Source organism: Hylaeus anthracinus, unplaced genomic scaffold (genome assembly GCF_026225885.1).
Source record: "Hylaeus anthracinus isolate JK02 unplaced genomic scaffold, UHH_iyHylAnth1.0_haploid 11997, whole genome shotgun sequence".
Taxonomy (NCBI): Eukaryota; Metazoa; Arthropoda; class Insecta; order Hymenoptera; family Colletidae; genus Hylaeus; species Hylaeus anthracinus.
The window spans coordinates 6,001,219-6,021,744 of record NW_026534344.1 but is presented as its reverse complement, the minus strand read 5'-3'; the positions used below and the strand labels follow the sequence as shown (position 1 = coordinate 6,021,744).

Sequence of the window (20,526 nt, the reverse complement as noted above, 5' to 3'; positions counted from 1 at the left end):
ATGTCAAGTGCTAAATCGTACCCAAAATATTTTCCAAATATAGAACGCCTTGTTTAACACGCGAACGTCATAGGTTTGTAAAAATAAAATGAAAAATAAAATAAAAATAAAACAAAATGAATAAAATTACACGTAACCGATCGATATTAGTTTGAATTTTCGGTACGTTTCTAGGCAAACTAGTTTTTCACCGTAGACATTATCCACGTTTATTACGAATCATAGCGATTTATCATCTTCATGCGAAATCTCGCTGCTTTCAGATGTGGATGTACTCGCTGGGAAGGGCATTATTGGACACAACACCGAGAGTCGCAGCTCTGATGGGAACGGTTTCCGTTTCACCCTCGTCGGCGCTCCAGTCCGTTTTAGCTGCCATGACGGAGCCCGATCCTCGAAGGCGAGCTTCCTTGATGAATCTCCTAGACGTAAGTTTGCAAATTCAGTGGAAATTGGTTTCTGCTATTTTCTTTTCTCCTACCACACTCGCGTCTGGATATAGACTTCTAGAATCCTGAATTCAATTACTCTGAGAAGCATTTTCCTACAATGTTTTACGTAGGGCAAATATTATCGTTGCGATAATATATTCATCCTTCTATGATATTATTCTCTGCGTGGAATGCTGAAAAATGTAGAGTTGCTTGTTTGGTTGCTGCTCGTTGATTGCGAACCAATATAATATTCTATCAATTAAATATAGTATACCGAATACTTACATGGGCAGAAGATATATCTAATAATTCAATTGATATTGCTAACGACAAAATTGTGACTAAAAATTGTATTTTATTAGTTAATGTTTAATACAAAAATCCAATTTTTCGAACCACCATAAAATGCCCTATATCGTTGTCATTGCATCGCCAGATATTAAGTTGCGAATAAAATTAGAACAAAATTATGGGGTTACCTTCTGAAAAGAAGTTTAATTTAAATAAAGGAAGAGATTAGTATCTGTTGGGGGTGTTGAAGTTGAACTTACGATTAAAGATCGGGTAGCTGCTCTCTGTCCTTCCTTCGCTTGACACCTTGAGATAAAAATAACCACTCCAGGCGGAAGGAGAGGATAAAATATTTCTTCCGCCGCAACCCGTGTATCTCAGATGTTTTTCACATTTGTTGCAACGAAACACGACTGTGGTTTTTAGTAGGTACGCTCTGTCGGTGTAAATTTCATTTATATCGGGTGAAAAAATAGGCAAAGATAGCAGGTCTGGTGGTTCTTTTATTTACTGGACAAAAGCTAACAATGCAGACACCTACATGTACCTGTGTATATATTAATTTATATTCTAAAAGTGGAGGAGAAATTGAAGAAAATTAAGATAAAGATTGATTGTTCAATGTCGTCCTTTGGAAATACGCTTCCAATCTAAACAGCGTTACGTTTTGCGGCGCGTTCTAAATCATTCGCAATTACACTGCTCACTAATTTGGCGGTCGAACAGTTCTTGCGAAGCCGAAAACTAATTTCCGTGTAACGGCCAAGAACAACGAACGCCAAGCTATCTTGAATCACGAGCGCGCCTGAAGAAGCAGCTGCATCGGAGTTGAATCGGATGCATGCGCGTTATTCAAACAACGGGGGAACAACGGGCCACCCGCACGGGAGAATAATAATGCAATTTCCTGGCCATAAAATGCAGTGTCCTCATGTTATTGAAATTTTTCGTCGTGTGCCGAAGTCCAAGCCGAACTTCTCATTATCCGTTCAGGCGAATGGAATCACTCTCTAGCATTCGGGTAATCCGTTCCGTTTGCATAATGCAATGAACAACGCGGAATTTTTGAAACGATTGCAATTTTCTACGCGAAGAAAAAAAATGCTTGCTTGGAATTAAAAATTGTTTTGCCTTCGATATTTTCAATTCTACTCGTGGACTGCTTTTAGGGTTTTTTTTTTCTTTTTTAGCGTCTCTTCTATTTCTTTCTGCAATACTAATTAAGCATCTTAAATCATGTTCATTCAATGTTCGCGATCGACAGATATTAGACATAGAGGGTACGAATATTTATGGGACTGACTGTATATACTATTCCTCTAATTAAAAAATCGTCGCGTGACGTTAGACATTTCATTGAATGTTTAAAAAATGATCAGCAACCGAATGGCAATCAGCTGTCGGCAAGGTGACCCTAGGCATTCGTTTCTGGATTTATCTATCGACGTCGTGCCCGAAGGGCTAGGTCAGGAATTACCCGGAATCATTCGACTCTCACCGTTCTCTTTCTCCGTTCCATTCGCGCTACGGATAATACGATTAAAGCGAGCTTCTATGTCCGCCCCTGCAAGCGTTCAAGTGCTCTCTACGATCGCGCGAAGTTCGTCATACTCGCCTCTATTCTCGACGGATCGTTCTGACCTTCGCTGGTACGACAATAATTAAATTTGTATCGGTAACGCGTGACGACCGTACTGACGTCAGCGATGTAATTACGCAATCTAATACTTCGTACGATGATTTAATGGAGCACGTTTTCGAACGGGAAGAGGGCGTTACACTCGAACGATTTTTCCCAAATTTCCTGGCAGCAATTTCTTCCAAAGAATTTCAATTGCGCGTTTCGACTCTCTTTGATTATTGCTCTTATATTAAAAATATTGTTTATTATACTAAACAGAGTTTATCTTTTAATGTAATACATCCTAGCAATGTTAAATAAGAAAGTCGTGTCTCATAACTGTTCATTTCAGATAAGCAGTACACCTGAAATCGTGGCAACCATGAATATACTTTTTTTCAGAAGAGACTGCACCTCACGCTTGTACTTCATTCAAGTTTGATTACGTTTACCCGCAACAAATCGTATATGTTCTTAAAATGTGAATAAATATGCGTACAAGAACCGTTATAAAAATTCCTTATTGATTAAAAAAAAAAAAAGATCCCGCAGAAGCACTGAAAATTGACGCTTCGGATTAGAATACTCCCTTAAATCAAAGCTAATCGCGATCTCCGTGAGCATCAGCGAAGATCCAGCGACGAACGTGCATAAGAATCGGCGCCATCTTCCCGGGAACCGTCCACTTTAATAAAGCCATTCGTTCGGCCGCTCGTTATTCATCGGTTGCACCTGAATGGGCCGCGAAATTGATGAAATCGGGGTCGAGGGCGTTCTTCGACAAGCGAACTTATTCCACCGCCGCCGAATTCTCCGAGGAATCCTCGACCTGCGATAAATTACTCTAGACCCGGAGATCGCCACTCCGTCGATGACTGGTACACAGATGAAACCTAAAGGAAAGTGCCCCTCGAGATAAGACGTAGAGTACACTCCCGACGGCGGCGTCGGAACTGCGACGTCTTTTCGCGGACGTCGGCGTGAAATTAACGGTATCGATTTTGCGTTTGTCGACGAGTGATCAGGTCCTCTTTGCTATCTAGATGATAGGTGGTGTAAAGTCGGGTCGGGGGTCTTATTATTGGCGCTATTTTGTAGATGACGTGGGTTTGGTGTAGGGAATTATGCAAAGTGAAACATTTTTAGGGAGATTTATTTCTTTTGGACCCTGACGTCCACTGTGAAGGGATATTATATTTTTAGCGGAATTTGTTTCTATAGAATAAGTTTGTTAGGGTAGACATTTATGGAATATACATGTCCCCTTGAAGTTTCTCATTGAAATTACATGAAAAAGCTACTCTAATGTACAATGTAAGGGAACACTGCATGTTTACCAAATTTTGTTAGTGGCTATACAGAATTATTTTGTAAGGGTGGAAATCTTTGAAACACATGTATGCATGTCTCCTTAATGTTTCTTATTGAAATTACATGAGAAAGCTAGTCTGATGTCCAATGTAAGGGAATACTGCATGTTTAGCAAAGTTTGTTAGTGGGTATACAGAATTATTTCGTAAGGGTGGAAATTTTTGAAACACATGTATGTTTCTTTGAAGTTCTTGGCTCTGTCTTCTCTACACCCGTTTTCCAAAGACAGCTACGTGTCCAAGAGTTCGCTGTTACCATTACGGGATAGTAATATAATAATAGCACAATGAAACGATAATTGGTTGGACCTGCGTCCCGGCTCTCGGTTGATATCATAGTTCACAGCGTCTGCGGAATTTGTGCTGGGGCTATTGTTCCCTGAAACTGAAACTAATAGTTTGTCTCCAGGAGGGTGGCGGCAATTTCGAAATCGGATAATCAGACCTGTACGAGTAACATGATAAACACACGTGCGCAATCTCATTAAGCCCGCGGGGGACTCGCAACGGTATCGTTTCTGGGAACTTCTAAATCTATTAAAACACCCGTCCTCGATAGTTTCGTTCCAGTTGGGAATTTCTGTCCTCGTTACCATCCCCTCATTTCCACCCGTTGATAACGTGCTATAACACTTTGAATGTCCTTCTACGAATTCTGCCATCTATTCCATGGTTGTATATTAATTTTACCAATGTTTTTCTTTATTTTAAAATCGAAATCAAGTGTTGGATATTTCATTTCTCGAGAATGGTAATATTTTATTGAGATCCCTAATTTGAGATTTGAAAATCATTAGTTTAGTAATCTGAACAAACATTATTTCCGTTTTATTTGCTGCGTCAAACCTAGTAGCAACCAAGTGGAAAGGAAAGGGTGAAACTAACGTTCTAAAATAAATAATGTATTTTCAATTTCGTAATTCTTGAAGAAAAAATAACGTTATCCTCCTTTGAATTATTTTGAGAATCTTACACGAAACCGTAACAAACACACATTATATCTGTTTCAGGTGATATCCGAATATTGTCGCACTCGCTTGCAATCAAAGCCATTCACCCACATAGTGATGGACATGTACCGAGAGGTGGTGAAATCGCCCCAGTACGCCGCCCGGAAACGCATGATCTATCAGCATTTGAATCCTCCCCCGTCTCTACGAAATCCGTCAGACAGACTGGAGCAGAATCGTCGCCAGAGCAACTATCCTCACCACCATCAGCCACCTCCTCAGCAACACGATCCTCTTCAACAGGTGCACAATCAACCGACGGGTCGTCACCAGCATCAGGATCGACCGTATCACTCCGCCAATCAATTCAATCCTCCTCCACGCCAGAGCCAACAGGATCGCGTGCAGCGATCTCCCAGTCAAGTCCACCTCTACCAGCATCGCCAACAGCTTCAAGATCTCCCCCAGCAGCACCAGATACCCAAAGTCCATCACTTCCCTCACCATCATCCTGGAAAAGGTGCTCTGTTCAAGCTCCAGTCGCACAACTCTCACTCGCACCCGAATCTTCCGAGTCTCTGCGGTCAGCAACAGAATCGACGCCAAGATGTCAACCTGGAGGACCGAAGGTCGCAGTTCCAATCACAGCTGAACGTTCAAGCGACCAGCCGCACAGTCGGACCAGCCATCCATCATCAACGGCGACACCACCATTCCAGAACGTACTCCCAGCCGATCTACACGAGATTGCAGCACACCAGGAGTAACGGCAATCTTCCAACCGTCCTCGGCGAAAACAATCCCGGTGGGAACGTGTACAGTGACCCTATTTACGCGTTGCCTGTTAAACCGTTCCTGAGCTCGCAAGACGTCAGGGTAAACGGGCTCTCCGTGAAGCCACCTGTCGTTCATTGTAACGAGGATGTTTACACAGGCACGACGATAGCGAGGTATATTAAACATTTTTACGTTTTCCTTAATGATCCTTGTGATTCACCCTGGAAAGTGTTTGCTCGGCCCTTCAATCAAGGTGTCCCCGTTTGCCTGTTATTACAGTTGTTTGGGGAGGAGGACACGTGTCGGTAGCATGTAGAATGTTAATTTGGAATTTAGGATTCAAGGGAAATTGTAGAACTGAAGTGGAAGATAAATGTAATCTCAGTAGACGTTTCTGAGATTTTTAATGTGACACTTTCGACCCTGTCGAGTCGAAAGGTTTGAAGCTTAATCAAGAAAAATTTGACTATATGGTTGTGCAAGTATATTTTTGTTAATTGTTTTAAGAAAATTTTACATATTTATAAATGAGCAACATCTAACGAGCGTACGTTTATCTAATATCGTACCCTCATTCTAAAAATTGATTAACTCCAGTCGCATAAAAATTGTAACATTACTGACGATTATTTTTTGGCTATTCTTTCTTATTAATTCTATACACCGTTAGATGAAAGCTACATCTGTATTTGTGCATTCTACAGTATTTATTTGAATTTATATATAAGTTTAACAACGTTCAAACTTAGCCGTCCGTAACGCTGATGTCTCATGACTGTCAAGTAAGTGCCGGCTTGAAGAGCCTTCATTCAGAAGACAGCGTAGAGACTTTTCCAGGCCGGGAAAGTCACTTCTTTGCCAGCGTTCAATGCGAGCAGAGCGTCTCTAATAAAAAGAATATTGTTGAAGATTACTCGGCGGCTTATATTCGCATTTATCTACGACTCTTACAATACTTTTCCTATTTATTTTTAAAGCAAACACTTTCATAACTTTCCAAAAGTTGAAGGATAGAATATAATTGAAATAAAAATAATTCGTTCCAGGCGACCGTCCGCAGCAGGTTACTCTCATCCAGACATAGCGACGTCGTCAGCAGACCGTGTACGAGACGAGGTTTACGGAAAGTCAGCGGGACGACCGAATCCTGCGTTGCAGAGGCAATGCTCAAATCCTCAGCTGCCCAGCAGGGATCAGCAAGAGGAGGATTTCAAGCGGTCTCCGGAGCAAACTTTCGCGACGACCGATCACAGATGTCTGCCCATTAGGAGGAACGAGGAACAGATAGATCAGCAACAAAATCCAGTGTCTTCCATAAGAGTCAGGAGTGTTCAAGGGCCGCCGAAGCCACCGCGAATAATCACCACATTGAAGAAGGCACCGTTCCCCGAGGCGGAGAGCAGCAGATTGGAACCACCAGCGAAACCGCCCAGGTAAGACAATCTTGCCACTTGTTTGTCGTGTTTCTCGTTTATTTCAGAAGTGACACAACTAAAAAAAAGTTATTCGAGACAGATAAAAATCTACGATATCTGTGAGGTTAGCAGATTACGTAGTTACTAAACTAATGATATTAATAGACAAATTAAACCCTAACACAAAGGGTTCTAATATTTGTTTAAAAATGAACAATATTGCCCATTTACTTTGCGACATGTTTATCTTAAAAATCTTACCCTTTTTGAAGTATATTAATATTTGTTAACATACGCGTGTACATATGTTAACGATAACGTCATTGATCTAATTCATAGAAATTCTCATATTAACTAATTTTAATTATTTTGAAAACAAGCCACCTGAAAGCTTGTACTTTCTATGTAAAATATATTAACGCATTCCTACGAAGATTAGCGGAAATATTGATCGAAGCATCTGAAAGTCTTAACAGCAACAATTACTCAAAAGCTTTCAATTGTAATTATTATAGAATATTACATCGTGCACGATGGAAAATAATTAAGTCAGAACAAAATTAATTCTAAAATTTATAACTTTCATCCCTCATCTCCGCCATTCTCACCCACATGTGTTCATAAATTCGGAAACTGTCAGGCATTGTTAGAACCCACTCCTGTTACTTTCAGCCCCGGTTTCCCTGCTTGATCTCTGGGTATCCACCCCCGCCGTACTGTTCGATTAACCAGCCACATTCTCCCGCGGGTCCAAAGTTCAAAAGCAACCGTGAAACAAGAGCTACGCGACAATGCCGAGTCGATCCGACGCTCTCCAGGAATTTATAACCGCCGTTCTTGTTCTTACTTTCGGGGGTTGGAATTTCATGAATCCCGTGGCGAAGACGCGACGTTGAATTAAAGTGAAAAGCATCGCTCAACGATAAAACAGTCTTTTGCGCAGTCTCTCGCGCTCCCCCTCTGTCCTCGTTATTAAGTTTGTCCCCCAAGTCATACGTCCGCGTTAATATATGCTTTCAAGCGATCTGGGTCGCAGCCCCCGGAACTGGCGAGCCACAAAGAGAAGAGTGTAAGACTTCCGAGCTTAAGAGCGACAGGACATAGCGCCGTTTGTCGCACAGAAACCGCCCACTCGTCCCCAAACCGACGACAAGTGCTCATTGATTTTGGATTTGCTTCACTCCGCGAGACGTTCCCCTTCTATATAATCGACAAGCTTATTCGAACGTTTTCGTCTAGGGGATAAACGAATTACTAATGTGGATATTTGTCGCGAGGTGTTCTTTGTTGACAGAATTATTATTTATCATTAAGCGTTTTGGTTAAAGAATGTGGTACTCTATTGGTTCACAAATGTGTATGTGGAAGAAATAAATTAATTAGGCCATGAGTATATTGTTTCACTAATTCTTATATTTATTGTAAAGATTGATTTTTTTTTGATCGAGTGAAAGCACATGGTGCATTTTTAGCTTGAACGTAAACGTAATATCAGAATAGTCACAATTATCACAATAATCGCAATGAACCCAATTATATACATATTACGCACATAAGTATCGTAATCATCGCAAGAGTTAGTATCGTTACGTACGCCGCAATTATTCAAATTTTCGGATTCATTCCAATCGTCAAAATCATTGTAATCAACCGCACGGTTGATATCTTTCGACTAAGTAATATAAGAGAGCTTCATCCATAGTTGCATAAAAACAATTTAGTAAAAAGTAGGGTTACAGTATTGGATAAAACGTCAGAAACTTAATAGAATATCCTGGGTAGGATTACGAAGCAATTATTTCAGGAGATATTAATGAATGAAGACGGATTACGATGTGCCAAGATAATCAACTTTCGCACTGGAAATTCTATATGATCATTCTTCTTTGTTTAGTAATAAACGAGATGCATTAAAGAACGACGAATCGTTCCATATTTTCTGATAGTATTGAAACTATGGAAATAACTATTTAAATAATTTTAATAAAGTGCTTAATTTTCACTAGACCTTGAAATCTTATTATTTATATCGTATAAATGGACGCTATTAGTAACATTACCTGAGAATCAACTGATAATACAAAATCAATATTTCTCTCTAACATCCACTTCGTCTTGCTTCAATTTTCCAACGAAAAACAGTCTCTACGTAGTTAATCTACCGGAAGTATCGGAAATCTACAAATTCCGTTCAATAATTCGCTTATTCGGCGACTTCTTATTTGGATAAGCCATTGAAACTGGCTAACGCAGTAATGCGTCATCTTATCGTTCCGCCAGTCACAGGGAGTCTTCGAGTTTGCCACTTTCATCCGTTATCAACTCGCCGCCAACAAATTGTAAAGATCGATGTTGGCCTGTCACAAAGAGAATAAGAGTAAGGGAGAATGCACGATCCTTTATCTGTAACCGTAGTTCACCGGCGAACTTCGTGCCGAGAAAATACAACGAAAAAGAATAGAAATTGTGGGAAGGGGGTGGAACGATAAAAGGAAATGGCATGAGGCAAAAAGGAGGGTTTCATAGAGCAGAGGGGAACAGGCTGGGAAAAGAGAGTACCAGGAGGAAATTAAGAAAGGAAAGGGTGCAAGAATAAGGAACGACAGACGTAAGAAAGGAGGGAGTAAAGAAGAAAATTGCTCGGCTATGATTGCTTCTGAAAAAGCCCTTAAAAAGCATTCTCTTTATGCCGTATTTTGTAGTCGACTCCAGACTGATTGTGAGAGCTAATTAACGCCAGTTTAGCGGGGATCGTGTAATATGATTTGAAATTAATTATCTGAGATTAAATATTTATTTTATTCGTATTTTATGGGAGGATTGTAGGATTGTATGGTTTTGCTACGTAGCTTCTTCGTCTATTTATCTTTTAACCACATATTTGTTTTTCCTTTTTTCCATGTACAGTACTGTTCTTAATTTCTTCTTTGAAGATGATGACTTTACAAGATTGTTTTCAGACATAAAAATTGATTGCCTGTTTTAAATGTAAGTGTAAATTATAATCAGAAGAAATGCATCTTATTGTTCCAAGTAGCTAAGTGAAATTTTAAATAACTTAATAGACAACATTTATCTTCACTTTTTTTTAAGTGTATGCTAAATTAGTATTGCTACTGTTGCAAACTGAGAAAATGCTGTCGTGGAATGTGCGAGAAATTAAAAAAAGTTTGAAGATACGCTTGCACGATACTGATAAGCGATAGCAATAGTTTGCACTGCGAAGATAGCAGGTGATCCACGTAACCTAATAATCTGTCCAGTGAGAATAACAGAACTGCAGTTGGTGGAATCACGATAATAAAGAAGAAATGTATTGCGAAAGCAGTGAGTGAGTAATATTATAAAAACAATGCAATAGTATGTACATGTAACACGAACGTCAGTGAACTTCTTCAAAATGATTGGCAAATACATAACACGTTCGTTTTTCATAACATGAAATTGAACATTAAAATGATGAATAGATATTCATAATTAATTTCTGAATAATGCTGTCACATTCTCAGAAGATTCATGAATGTTATTGGTCGATCAGTTCGAATTTTTTATTATTTAAAATGAAATAGTTCGGCATTGAAGAGGTTAAGAATGTTTTAAAGGCGGTTGAAGGGAACTTTGACATAAACTGTGTGCCACCATGGGTACCACGTTTAACGAAATAGGGGATGAAGAAGTACCTTGAATACCCTTTTCCTACAATCTAGAGATGGTAATCCTAACTGTGGAAAGTGTAAAAATTGACATTTGGAATTTTTTAAAACACCCAAAGTACGTAATACTAAAAGATTACAAATGATACAATGTTTAAAGTATTTGAGATCGAAGAATTCTCGACCTCTGTTGGATTTAAAATTGAAAGGAGTATATATGAGAAATCCTTATTGTCCTGGAGAGTATTGTTATGCAAACGGGGCTTTCAACGCACATTTGTTATCGATGCTTTCAGAAATCTGATCAAGAATGGACCCAGAGCTCGGCGCGGGAAAGCGGTTCAAAGAGCGCCGTCCCGTCTATATAGAACTGTGGGTGGACCCATGAGATCATTCAACAAAGCGCAGTGCGTTGGTCCTGAATTCGTGGTACGTGCAAATCAGCCGCCAAAGACGCTATGTGTTGGTCAAATAAAGGTAAACCAATTTTTTCTAGTAAGTATTATCATTAAAGCAATCTCGAAAGACTCGATCTTATACTGTAGTAAAAAGTTAGAACGAAAATTAGAACGAAAAATTAGAAGAAACAAACGTACATTTAAAATGAAATGGTTGAAAAATTGTGTATATCTGTACATATTTAAATTTTTTAAGTAAAAAAAAAGGAAAAAAAAGTATTTTCCGGTACCGGGAATCGAACCCGAGCCTCCTGGGTGAGAGCCAGGTATCCTAGCCACTAGACCATACCGGATTTACAGATGTACGATCGTATAAGTACCTAAAGTTCTGATTAGAGTTCAAAATGAAAAGAAAAATTATTTTCCGGTACCGGGAATCAAACCCGAAACTCCTGGGTGAAAGTCGGGTATTTTTTTTTTTTTTAATTGTTTATTGCATATCTAAATTTTGAATACAATATAAAGACGGTATCCGCGACAAACAAAGGATAGTACTTATAAACTAAACAAAATGAAACTTAATGGCCTATCGCTAGGCTTCTCTTCTTTATAAGTAGATGTGTAAAAAACTGGACGCAGTCTTTTCGTAGGAGGGGGGGGGGGGGGGGAGTTCTTAAGACTAGTATGTACAGCTACTTACAATATTTAAAATAATTTACAGTATGATTCTTCTTGGAATCGGTTTTGGGTTAATATGTCTGTATTTTCAGATTTGTTGACCGTTGTTGCAAGTTTTCCCTGGTGGTTTGCTTTTTTTAACTCTTCGTTTCCCTTATTAATGACTTGGAGTTCATCTGTGAGCGCTTTTATCGTTTTCATGAGGTCCTTGTTTAGGAAATTATTGTCTTCATTTGATTCGTTTGAGTCCATCATTTTTGTTGTCTGTGGTTTTCTTTTCTTCGATTGATCCAGATTTGGTTGTGGGTTTAATTTTTTTTTTTTTTTGGAGTTTAATGGTGGTAGTAAGTTGTTTATGTTTTCTATTTTATTTGCCATGCCTGGGGTCGACGTTGTTTCTAAAGCTCTTCTCCAAAGGTCTTTTAGCTTGGCTGCGCTTTCCTCCTCATTTGCGTTTTGGAGTGTTGTTGCATTTGTGATGGGTTTGTGCTTCTGGTTTGCCAGTTTTCCAGATCTTGCTTCTGCTCCACTTGACCTTTGTTTATTTGAGGCTCTGTCTCGTGGCTTGGGCACGCCACGTGGCGCTCTGCCTAGGTTTATAGGTTATATTATTTGTTCTGATCAGCACTTTGTGTTTATGGCCCGCTGTGGGGTTTTTATATGATAGTTTAAGTTATTTCGCGATTTTTACACTTTGATTGATTTGCTAACTGTGTTTTATAGTGATTTAAATGCTGATTTTTACTTTAAAACTTCGCTTTGCTCTCATGTGCGTGTGCCTAGGCGCAGCGTCACCCGAACCCTGAAAGCGAGGTATCCTAGTCACTAGACCATACAGAATTTACGATTTCCTGATGTTATAGGTAGCTAAAGTTTTTACTAGAGTTCAAAATTAAAAAAAAAAAATTTTCCGGTACCGGGAATCGAACCCGAGCCTCCTGGGTGAAAGCCAGGTATCCTAGCCACTAGACCATACCGGATTTGTGAGTGCCTTAAATTTTTGGCATCTCAAGTTTCTCGTTATGGTTCAAAATGAAAAGAAAAATAATTTTACATATCATCATAAATCATTCCGGGTTTACGAGTGTCTGATATTGTAGGTACCCAAAGTTTTTATTAGAGTTCAAAATAAAAAAAAAATTTTCCGGTACCGGGAATCGAACCCGAGCCTCCTGGGTGAAAGCCAGGTATCCTAGCCACTAGACCATACCGGATCTTGGTTCTCTCGCTGTTATGTGTCGAATTTATTTTATGATGACACCAAACAATTCATTATATTGTTTTATTGGTTTCTATAAAATTGAATGGTATTCTAAACACAAATAATATTAATCTCTCAATGATATATGTTATATGACGAGTCTAAATTGTCTATACTAATAATAATATCTCTGTATTACAATTAAGATTAAATATTGTGTTAGTAATACTAATTAATTATTTGTGAACAATAGACATATGTCATCTAAATATAAATAATTTTAGGATCATATAGAAATTTAAATATAACATAATATACGTACATAATGTAACCAAGGGAATTTAATACTATTGTTTAATAAATTTAATACTAGTTGATTGTTTTTCAACTAGGCTGGCAGTTCTGGCCGAATAGTCGTAATAATGCTGACTGGTCAACGAGTGGAAGTGACATGTGATCCCCAGAAAGTCACAGCTGGTGATTTGTTCCAGGTAATTATTGGGGAAATACATTTTCAGTTCGTTAATCTCTCCTAAATAAATACACAATTTAATTCTCAATAATCGATCAATTTTTACCAAACAAGTCTTTGATTTTAATACTTCGCAGAATTAGTAAATCGATTAGGTAGTATATATTTCTTTTCAAAGATGAAAAGTGATGGAAAGTGCTGAAGTTCAATCAAAACTACGAACTGCCGAGAGTTTTCTATGGAGAGTGTCCCTCGATGATAAGAGATTCAATTTGCTGGGCAATTTTGTTTGAATGATACGTATAATGTCATTTACAGAAACATATCGATTTTCTACAATAAACACAAGATATTTTCACAAACGAGTTAGGAATAGTTATTCTTTTGTATTTCTAAAAACATTAACATTGATTAATTTGGAAAAATTTTAGATTGCTTTGCTTACAAATAATTTTATAAGAACTTCTTTATTTTCAAAGTTCTACTTACATTATGATTAGGAGGACAGTTCGTATCATTATAATCATATCTGATAAGTATACATTTCGCAGATACATGTTTTCATCATTTGTTTGATATCGCTATTATTTTTTATTTTATTTCAAATTACTATTTTTACGAATCCCTTTAATACCTTTAACAAGAGAGTTTCCTCTCAGTGACGTCAGATTATTTTTATTTGGAATAGTAAACACGTAAATAAAATTTAGGTAGTATCTATTTTACGACACGTTGAATAGATATCTAGTGTCACACTATGAAGACCAAGACGTAGGTGGTTATTCACGAGACCACAAATTCCGGCGTGAACTCTCGTGAAATTCTGGGATTCTGCCAAGATTAATCATTATATACGACAAATCCACAAACCGTCAGTTATGCGATATACTAACGATTATGGCTTGGCCAATACGTAACAAGCGTCAATTTGATTGATTTCTTCCATTTCTGTACTATTATATTTTAACATAATTGATTGCGTTTGAAAAAATTGAAATTAAATTGATGCATTTTCGAATATCGAATATAAAATTTCCCAGGGAGTAGGAATCCCTGGACACACTTATTACTTATGTTGGAGGTTTATTGTGCATAGGATAAATTACGTGTCAGCTTCAACATATCATTTAATACTCCACACTTGTGTATACAAGCACACGCTTGATAATTAAGAATTTTCTTCACTTGTGGTCATTTCAAGTGACTACAATCGCAATATAGCTGTACAGACAGAAACTGTCTCTACCTTAAATATTTTCTTCATTTTTAACGCACGAAAGAAAATCTATTTAAAATTGTGTATATATTTTACATTAAGGGATGATACTTATTTTCTTCCAATGCAAAGACAGTTGCTTTCAACTATTCGGAGATTCGTATATTCCGTAATTAGGATGTCTTACAGTAATTAAGCGAACGCGATTCCCAAGCTTGTCTAGGTAAAACGTATCTTTGATACCGTTTAATCAGGTGGCTTGCATAATGCACCCCTCGCAAATGATTTTAGGCCATCGTTCAAGCTGAAAGCCTCGACGAAAACTTCACCCTTGGCTTAGCTGTGCTCTTGGCGGGTGACTTCGCGATTTTGCCGCCTGAAACTAAATTGAATAAGGTCGCACCACCGGGATGGTTGTGCAGTGGCAAGAGCAAAGGCCTCCTGGGTCTTCCGACTAGTTTTATGCTGTATTTGCGACTCAGGTTCTTTCTGCCCTCTCTTCGTGGTATTAGGTACGTTCGAGTTGTTTATTCACAGTTAACGTTTATGTGAACATGTTCAAAGAAGTTACAGTGGTGGTTCCTTTAAAATCATCGACACTTTCAATGCATTTTATTAATAGTATTACTAAACTGCGAATTTTATGCACTTATGATATTAATTAATTAAATAAATTCGTGCTAAACAGAACCAAACAGTATGTACATTTATGCATAATAATTTCCAGTATAATAATTACTAGTAGTTTTGTAAAAGTATTTCGTTTTTAAAAGACAAGAATATAAAGGTTGCAATCAGTATACGTACAGGGTGTAAACCGTGGATTACTTGTGCAGGAGTTGGATATCGAAGCATCTACTGTATCTGCAAATACGACGATGTATATTGGAACAACAGCTGGTGTGCCCGTACCAGGAGTTAATTAATCTTACTGGACTAGCTCTTCAAGCCGAATTTGGGAATTATAACGTGAACGTGAGTAAACCAGAGATTCATCGATTTTACTCGTATCTGGGAAAGTAGGTATCAGTTATAAACCGATTGAATCGGTGCCAGAATTAAGCGCAGAGCCATAAATAACACAGACGAAATGAAAACGGTGAAAAATATCGTTCAAATGTATTTTGATAATGTTGTACAATCTATCCTTCCACTATCGTTCCTCTCCAAACATGATCCCATTGTATTTTTAATTGTTCGTGAGGGTTCAAAACAATTCCATTAGTTGAAAAATATTGACGCTATCAGAAGGTGCCTGAGCATATTCTTCTGAGAATATTACTTCTTGCTATTATGGAACAGTTATATAAATAAATAAAATAAAGCAGGTGTGTGAATAAAATTGGAAAACGTAATATCAATCGTTACATATTTTCTGAACTCACAAAGAGTATAAGTAGGTAACTCATAGAAAGAGAAAACGAAGTGAAAAGAAATCCAAGAGGACCAAGATTATCCTAAAGATTCCTAATCATATCTATTATAACTACTCCCAACCCACCCTCGCCAAAACTGTTCTCCACACATCGTCCCCCAAATAATTCCTCCTCGACAACGCCTGACGTTTCGCCCCTCCGCACAGGAGCACGGCTGCGGCGATTACTTCCTGCTGGAGCACTACGTCCCGGAGTCGTTGATCCTCAACATAGATCAGCATCAGTCGCCGACCAATAAGGGAGGAACGGAGGCCCTCCGAGGTAGGCTTCACCAGGCTCATCGAGACAGACGCGGTCTCGACTCGAACAAGGCCGAGGAGATGTTCGTCACTCACGCGCAGACGTTGGCGGATTACGGCTCGCACTATTACATAGCCACCATGGACTCCAAGGAGCTGGAGAAGGTGATGGCACAGCAGAGGAAGAAAAACGCGAACGATAATCGCGAGGATAGACAGCCAGAGACAACGGAGAACATGTACAGCCGCGACAAGCGTCAGGAGTACCCTCCGCGCGCCAGGATCGAGATCACTCGGCTAGGATCCTCCGAGAACATCCCTAAAATCCCCTACGGGGGCGAGGAGACGAAACCAGGGCTAACGAAGAGCGCAACGTCGAACGACATCTACGGCCAGAAGTCGCCCAAGTCGCGCGTCGAGGCCTGCAACAAAAACAATAATAATATGAATAATAACATAAATCACGGAGGTAAAAGTGGCAAAGGGGGCAAAAAGAAGACCGAGAGCAACGTCTGGTTGGCGATACACGCGCAGGGGTTGAAGCTGTTCGAGAGGGGCGGCGAGCCAAGGGAAAGGATCGAGCTGGCGCAGTTTCAGTGGAAAGATATACAGACGCTGAGCTACAGCAAAAGCTGTTTGGTCGTTTACAGCAAGGTGAACGGGAAACGGTGCAAGTTCAAGCTTCGAATGGATCATCGAAAGTAAGTTTTCGTTTAATTTAAAATCATTATCATTATTTAATCATTTGGCTAGGGAGCTTGAAACTTGAAGTGATCAAGGTCTATTGGAGTGGAGGCTGTTACAGATAGATATGCTTAAAGCGTTTAGTTCGGAGCCCTATGAATTGGGTGATTTGGTATTTTAGTTTTTTTTTGTTGAGGAAAGCTCTTTAAATATTACTTCTTGCTATTATTGAACAGTTATATAAATAGATATAATGAAGCAAGTGTGTCAATGAAATTGAAAAAAGAAGGACATTTTTAGGCATAAAGGCATTTTTAGAAAACGTATACAATCTACACGCAATTCACTATACATTCAGTTTCAATATAAACCTCTAGTTACCTCTAGTCTTTTCTATCGATTCGCTTAAGTAACACCTAGAATTGTCTTGAATATCTAGCAAGTTAATTCAATCAAGGACTGTTAAACGAAAACATATTTGATTTAGTTGAACGCGAAGGAGAATAGCAAACGGTCGAAAAACACTTTAAGTTTCGGCGTCTGAATGGGATTTGAAAGAGGATTTAATGCGTGGAGTCGGGCGTCGCACAGGCAGATAGTTTAAGAGAGTATTTTTCTTTTCCAGAAGTTACTTTGCTTTCAAGCTCACCTCTTTGCACCATCAGTTCTTCCTGAGGCTGCGTTCGGAGCTTACTTCGTTGCAGGGGCTTGCGAAAGGTACGCCTTAACTTTCACGCGCGAATAAGCGATTAAAAAATTATGACTTCGCTCGACGGCGAACTCGATGAGATGTAGAAGAAAGCAGCAGGAAGCAATATTAAAATTGATATTGAAATTAAAATTAAAATTTCAAGTGACTCGTATAGATTTGACAGTGGTGTCAGAAGGTTGTTTTCTGGAGTCTTTATTATTTCGAAAGTTTTGTAAACCTATGTTTTCGTTCTGAAATCAATTTCAATAAGAATAAATATGATTTTACACTGTCATGAAACGAGGTCACTTGAATGATGAAGACAGAACCTAATATTAAAATGAAGTGCTTAAAAATGTAGCGACTTAAATTATGTTTCCAAAACACGGAGGTCCATAAAATATCAAAATACAATGTTTTTATTAATCCGCGTATATAAATCATTTCATATTAGGTTTAGAAAGTTGCTAGAGCGTAAAGGGTTGAGAAAGATATCTCTTTCCAAACGCCAGAGTTCAGAATACGAGGTAACCAATGGTTTGCAGAGTTCGGGGTTCCCACGACGGTGGAAACGAAATCGTCGCCGTCGAAGACAAAGTCTCACGACAGCAAAACGAAAATAGCCATAGCGAACACCGTGAAGAACACTCAGCCGAGGCCAAGTTACCCGTTGCAGCTCGAGGAATACCAGAACAAAGAAAACGAGAATCCCCAGAAGGAGGCGAACGCAGTTTCGAAAACGAAAGACGCCATTCGCGAGCCTGGACCATACAACTTTGAAGAAGACGCGCTTTACGCTCAAGTGAACGTTCGATTGGAGCCCGAGGGGGAGTCCCGTGACACGGAGGACGAGTCCGAGAGAAGCTTAACGACCCCCAACGAACCTCTTTCGTTGGACGCGAAGGGAATGAAAAGTAACGGGAAAGTTTACAATTGTCCGCGGATCGAGTTGGGAACGGAATCGACGGAGTGTGGTTATTCCCTTCCCAAAATTATTTCGTCGAACGACTCGGATCCGCTGGAGAAGCCTGAGAATCCCGAGGAGCTGTACGCGGCGATCAACAAGGTTGGGATCTCCAGGAAAATGGAGTTTCCGGTTCCTGAGGAGGTATGGGACGTGACAGACGTGAAGAAGTCGCTACACAAGGTGAGCAAGCGTTTATCAGTATTTTTCTGTATATATAAAAGAAGTTCGAGAAAAGATTTTTTAAGGGAAATGACGAAATGAAGGGTTGGGCTACGATTTTAAATTGAAGTCTATTTATCTGACACTTGAGTTCCATAATGATGCTTATTTTCTTACTAAAAGAACACACTTTATCTTATAGTATATTTACTCAACACTTATATTTTTTCTTGGCTATTTGGATTTTAAAATGAATGTTTTATTTATTTTACGTTCACGTTTACAATCGTGTTTTATTTTATGTATACTTTATAAACAGAAACAATAAATTTCCTTTAAATTTAAAGATCCTAACTGTTTAGTGGTACTTTCAACCCCTTCGTTACCATCAGCTTTTGAGAGGAATGCTCTGTGAAATATTCTTTGTTCGAATGATTCTGTAACATAGACACCGTATAGTTTTTTAACGCGAGAAAATTGACTCGAGACTTGAAACTAAAATTGTAATCATTTCGCACATCATGCAGATGAAGACCTCGAGCTTACCGAACTATGGAACATCCAGACAAACGAGTGGTTATCGTACGCCAAGTTTACCACGGCGACTGGGGGTGAAAATGGGTACGCGAGCCATCTACAGCAGCCTGGCGCAAAAAGATACCGCCCTTACCGACGACATGGAATCCCTATCGCTAAAATCGGACACTGAGTCGTCGATTCAGTCGTTATCAGGACGGTCTACGGAATCTCCTTTGCCCGAAGCATACGTGCTCAGTTAGTAATAATTTTGTTTCAAACTTTTCCAATAGCCAACACTTTAATACACACAACCGTTAATTTCATTACATTTTTGGTGTTGTACTATATTTAACATTCCGTGTGGAAATAACAATTGTTTATGTTCTTGTATCGATTAATTCGTACTCCTCAAAAATTGATGTAAGATTTATTTTCTTGAAGCTTGCATTCTTGGCTAACAATAACGCTGATCATTTTGTTAATTAAATATACCCAAAGGACGCATGCAATAAAATTTCAATTGAACCATATAATTTCCACATAAAATTAGAAAGCATGAATAATTTTCTCACTAAACAGACGCTGATATCCGTACCGACGACGAGACGTTCCACGTTACCGAGGACGAGTCGATGTCTGTCTCCTTAGCAGCGCGGCTCGAGGAGTTGTCCTTCGCAGAGGAGCGAATCCTGCAGACGATTAAGTTGGAAAGGGGTCACGGGGGTAGCATAGGGTTACAAGTGACAGAGGGTAACAACGGTGGCGTTTACGTTCAAGCGGTGTCGGTTGGAGGATCGGCCGATATGGCTGGAAACGTGAACAAAGGTATGCTTCGAGTATCATTTTTCACCGAGCCTGCATTAATTCGATGAAATTTATTTGCGTCAGGCGATCGTATCGTGGCGATAAACGGGCAGAATTTGTTACACCTGCGATACGAGGACGCTCTGAAGATGCTGCAGAGCTCGTCGGACACGATCGAGCTGGTCCTCTCGCAACCCACCTCGCGCAAAAACGCGATCTCCAGGCAGAAACATGAACACACCGTGGCGGAAAACAATTACCTGAAGTGAGTATGAAAGTTCCTTGGTGGGATAATCATGTTGTAATGATTTTTTAATTGAAGAACTTTTAAAACAGTGAATGCTAGCTAAAATACTGGACAAAATTAGCGGAGCACTATTTTAAATGTTCATAATTATGAGAGTTCTCAACCGATTTCGGTGAAACTTCGTGAAACTACCTTTGCTCTACTTGTTTCATGGATTGGAATTTATTTATATGAGTGATATATCATTTTGAAGGTCTTGGATTTTTCTTCTGTATTCTACTTGTATGTAATCCTAATAACTCAG

General features: G+C 39.1%; 1 protein-coding gene and 3 non-coding genes across 13 annotated transcripts in view; 1 reads left to right on the top strand and 3 right to left on the bottom strand.

The window, feature by feature from the left end:
* LOC128889645 (uncharacterized) overlaps positions 1 to 20,526 on the top strand; it is a 99,374-nt gene that overhangs the window by 69,086 nt on the left and 9,762 nt on the right. For all 10 annotated transcript variants that reach the window (XM_054147417.1, XM_054147422.1, XM_054147418.1 and 7 more), the window contains 13 exons: positions 264 to 428; positions 4,727 to 5,616; positions 6,490 to 6,876; positions 10,808 to 10,988; positions 13,181 to 13,279; positions 14,768 to 14,988; positions 15,313 to 15,451; positions 16,059 to 16,852; positions 17,461 to 17,552; positions 18,072 to 18,673; positions 19,180 to 19,426; positions 19,751 to 19,996; positions 20,060 to 20,240. In XM_054147417.1, the coding sequence (XP_054003392.1) occupies positions 264 to 428; positions 4,727 to 5,616; positions 6,490 to 6,876; positions 10,808 to 10,988; positions 13,181 to 13,279; positions 14,768 to 14,988; positions 15,313 to 15,451; positions 16,059 to 16,852; positions 17,461 to 17,552; positions 18,072 to 18,673; positions 19,180 to 19,426; positions 19,751 to 19,996; positions 20,060 to 20,240 (4,244 nt within the window). The remainder of the gene's footprint in view (positions 1 to 263; positions 429 to 4,726; positions 5,617 to 6,489; positions 6,877 to 10,807; positions 10,989 to 13,180; positions 13,280 to 14,767; positions 14,989 to 15,312; positions 15,452 to 16,058; positions 16,853 to 17,460; positions 17,553 to 18,071; positions 18,674 to 19,179; positions 19,427 to 19,750; positions 19,997 to 20,059; positions 20,241 to 20,526) is intronic.
* Trnae-cuc (transfer RNA glutamic acid (anticodon CUC)) lies at positions 11,191 to 11,262 on the bottom strand. Its single transcript has one exon. It is a non-coding gene; the product is annotated as a tRNA-Glu (tRNA).
* Trnae-uuc (transfer RNA glutamic acid (anticodon UUC)) lies at positions 12,496 to 12,567 on the bottom strand. Its single transcript has one exon. It is a non-coding gene; the product is annotated as a tRNA-Glu (tRNA).
* Positions 12,730 to 12,801, bottom strand: Trnae-uuc (transfer RNA glutamic acid (anticodon UUC)). Its single transcript has one exon. It is a non-coding gene; the product is annotated as a tRNA-Glu (tRNA).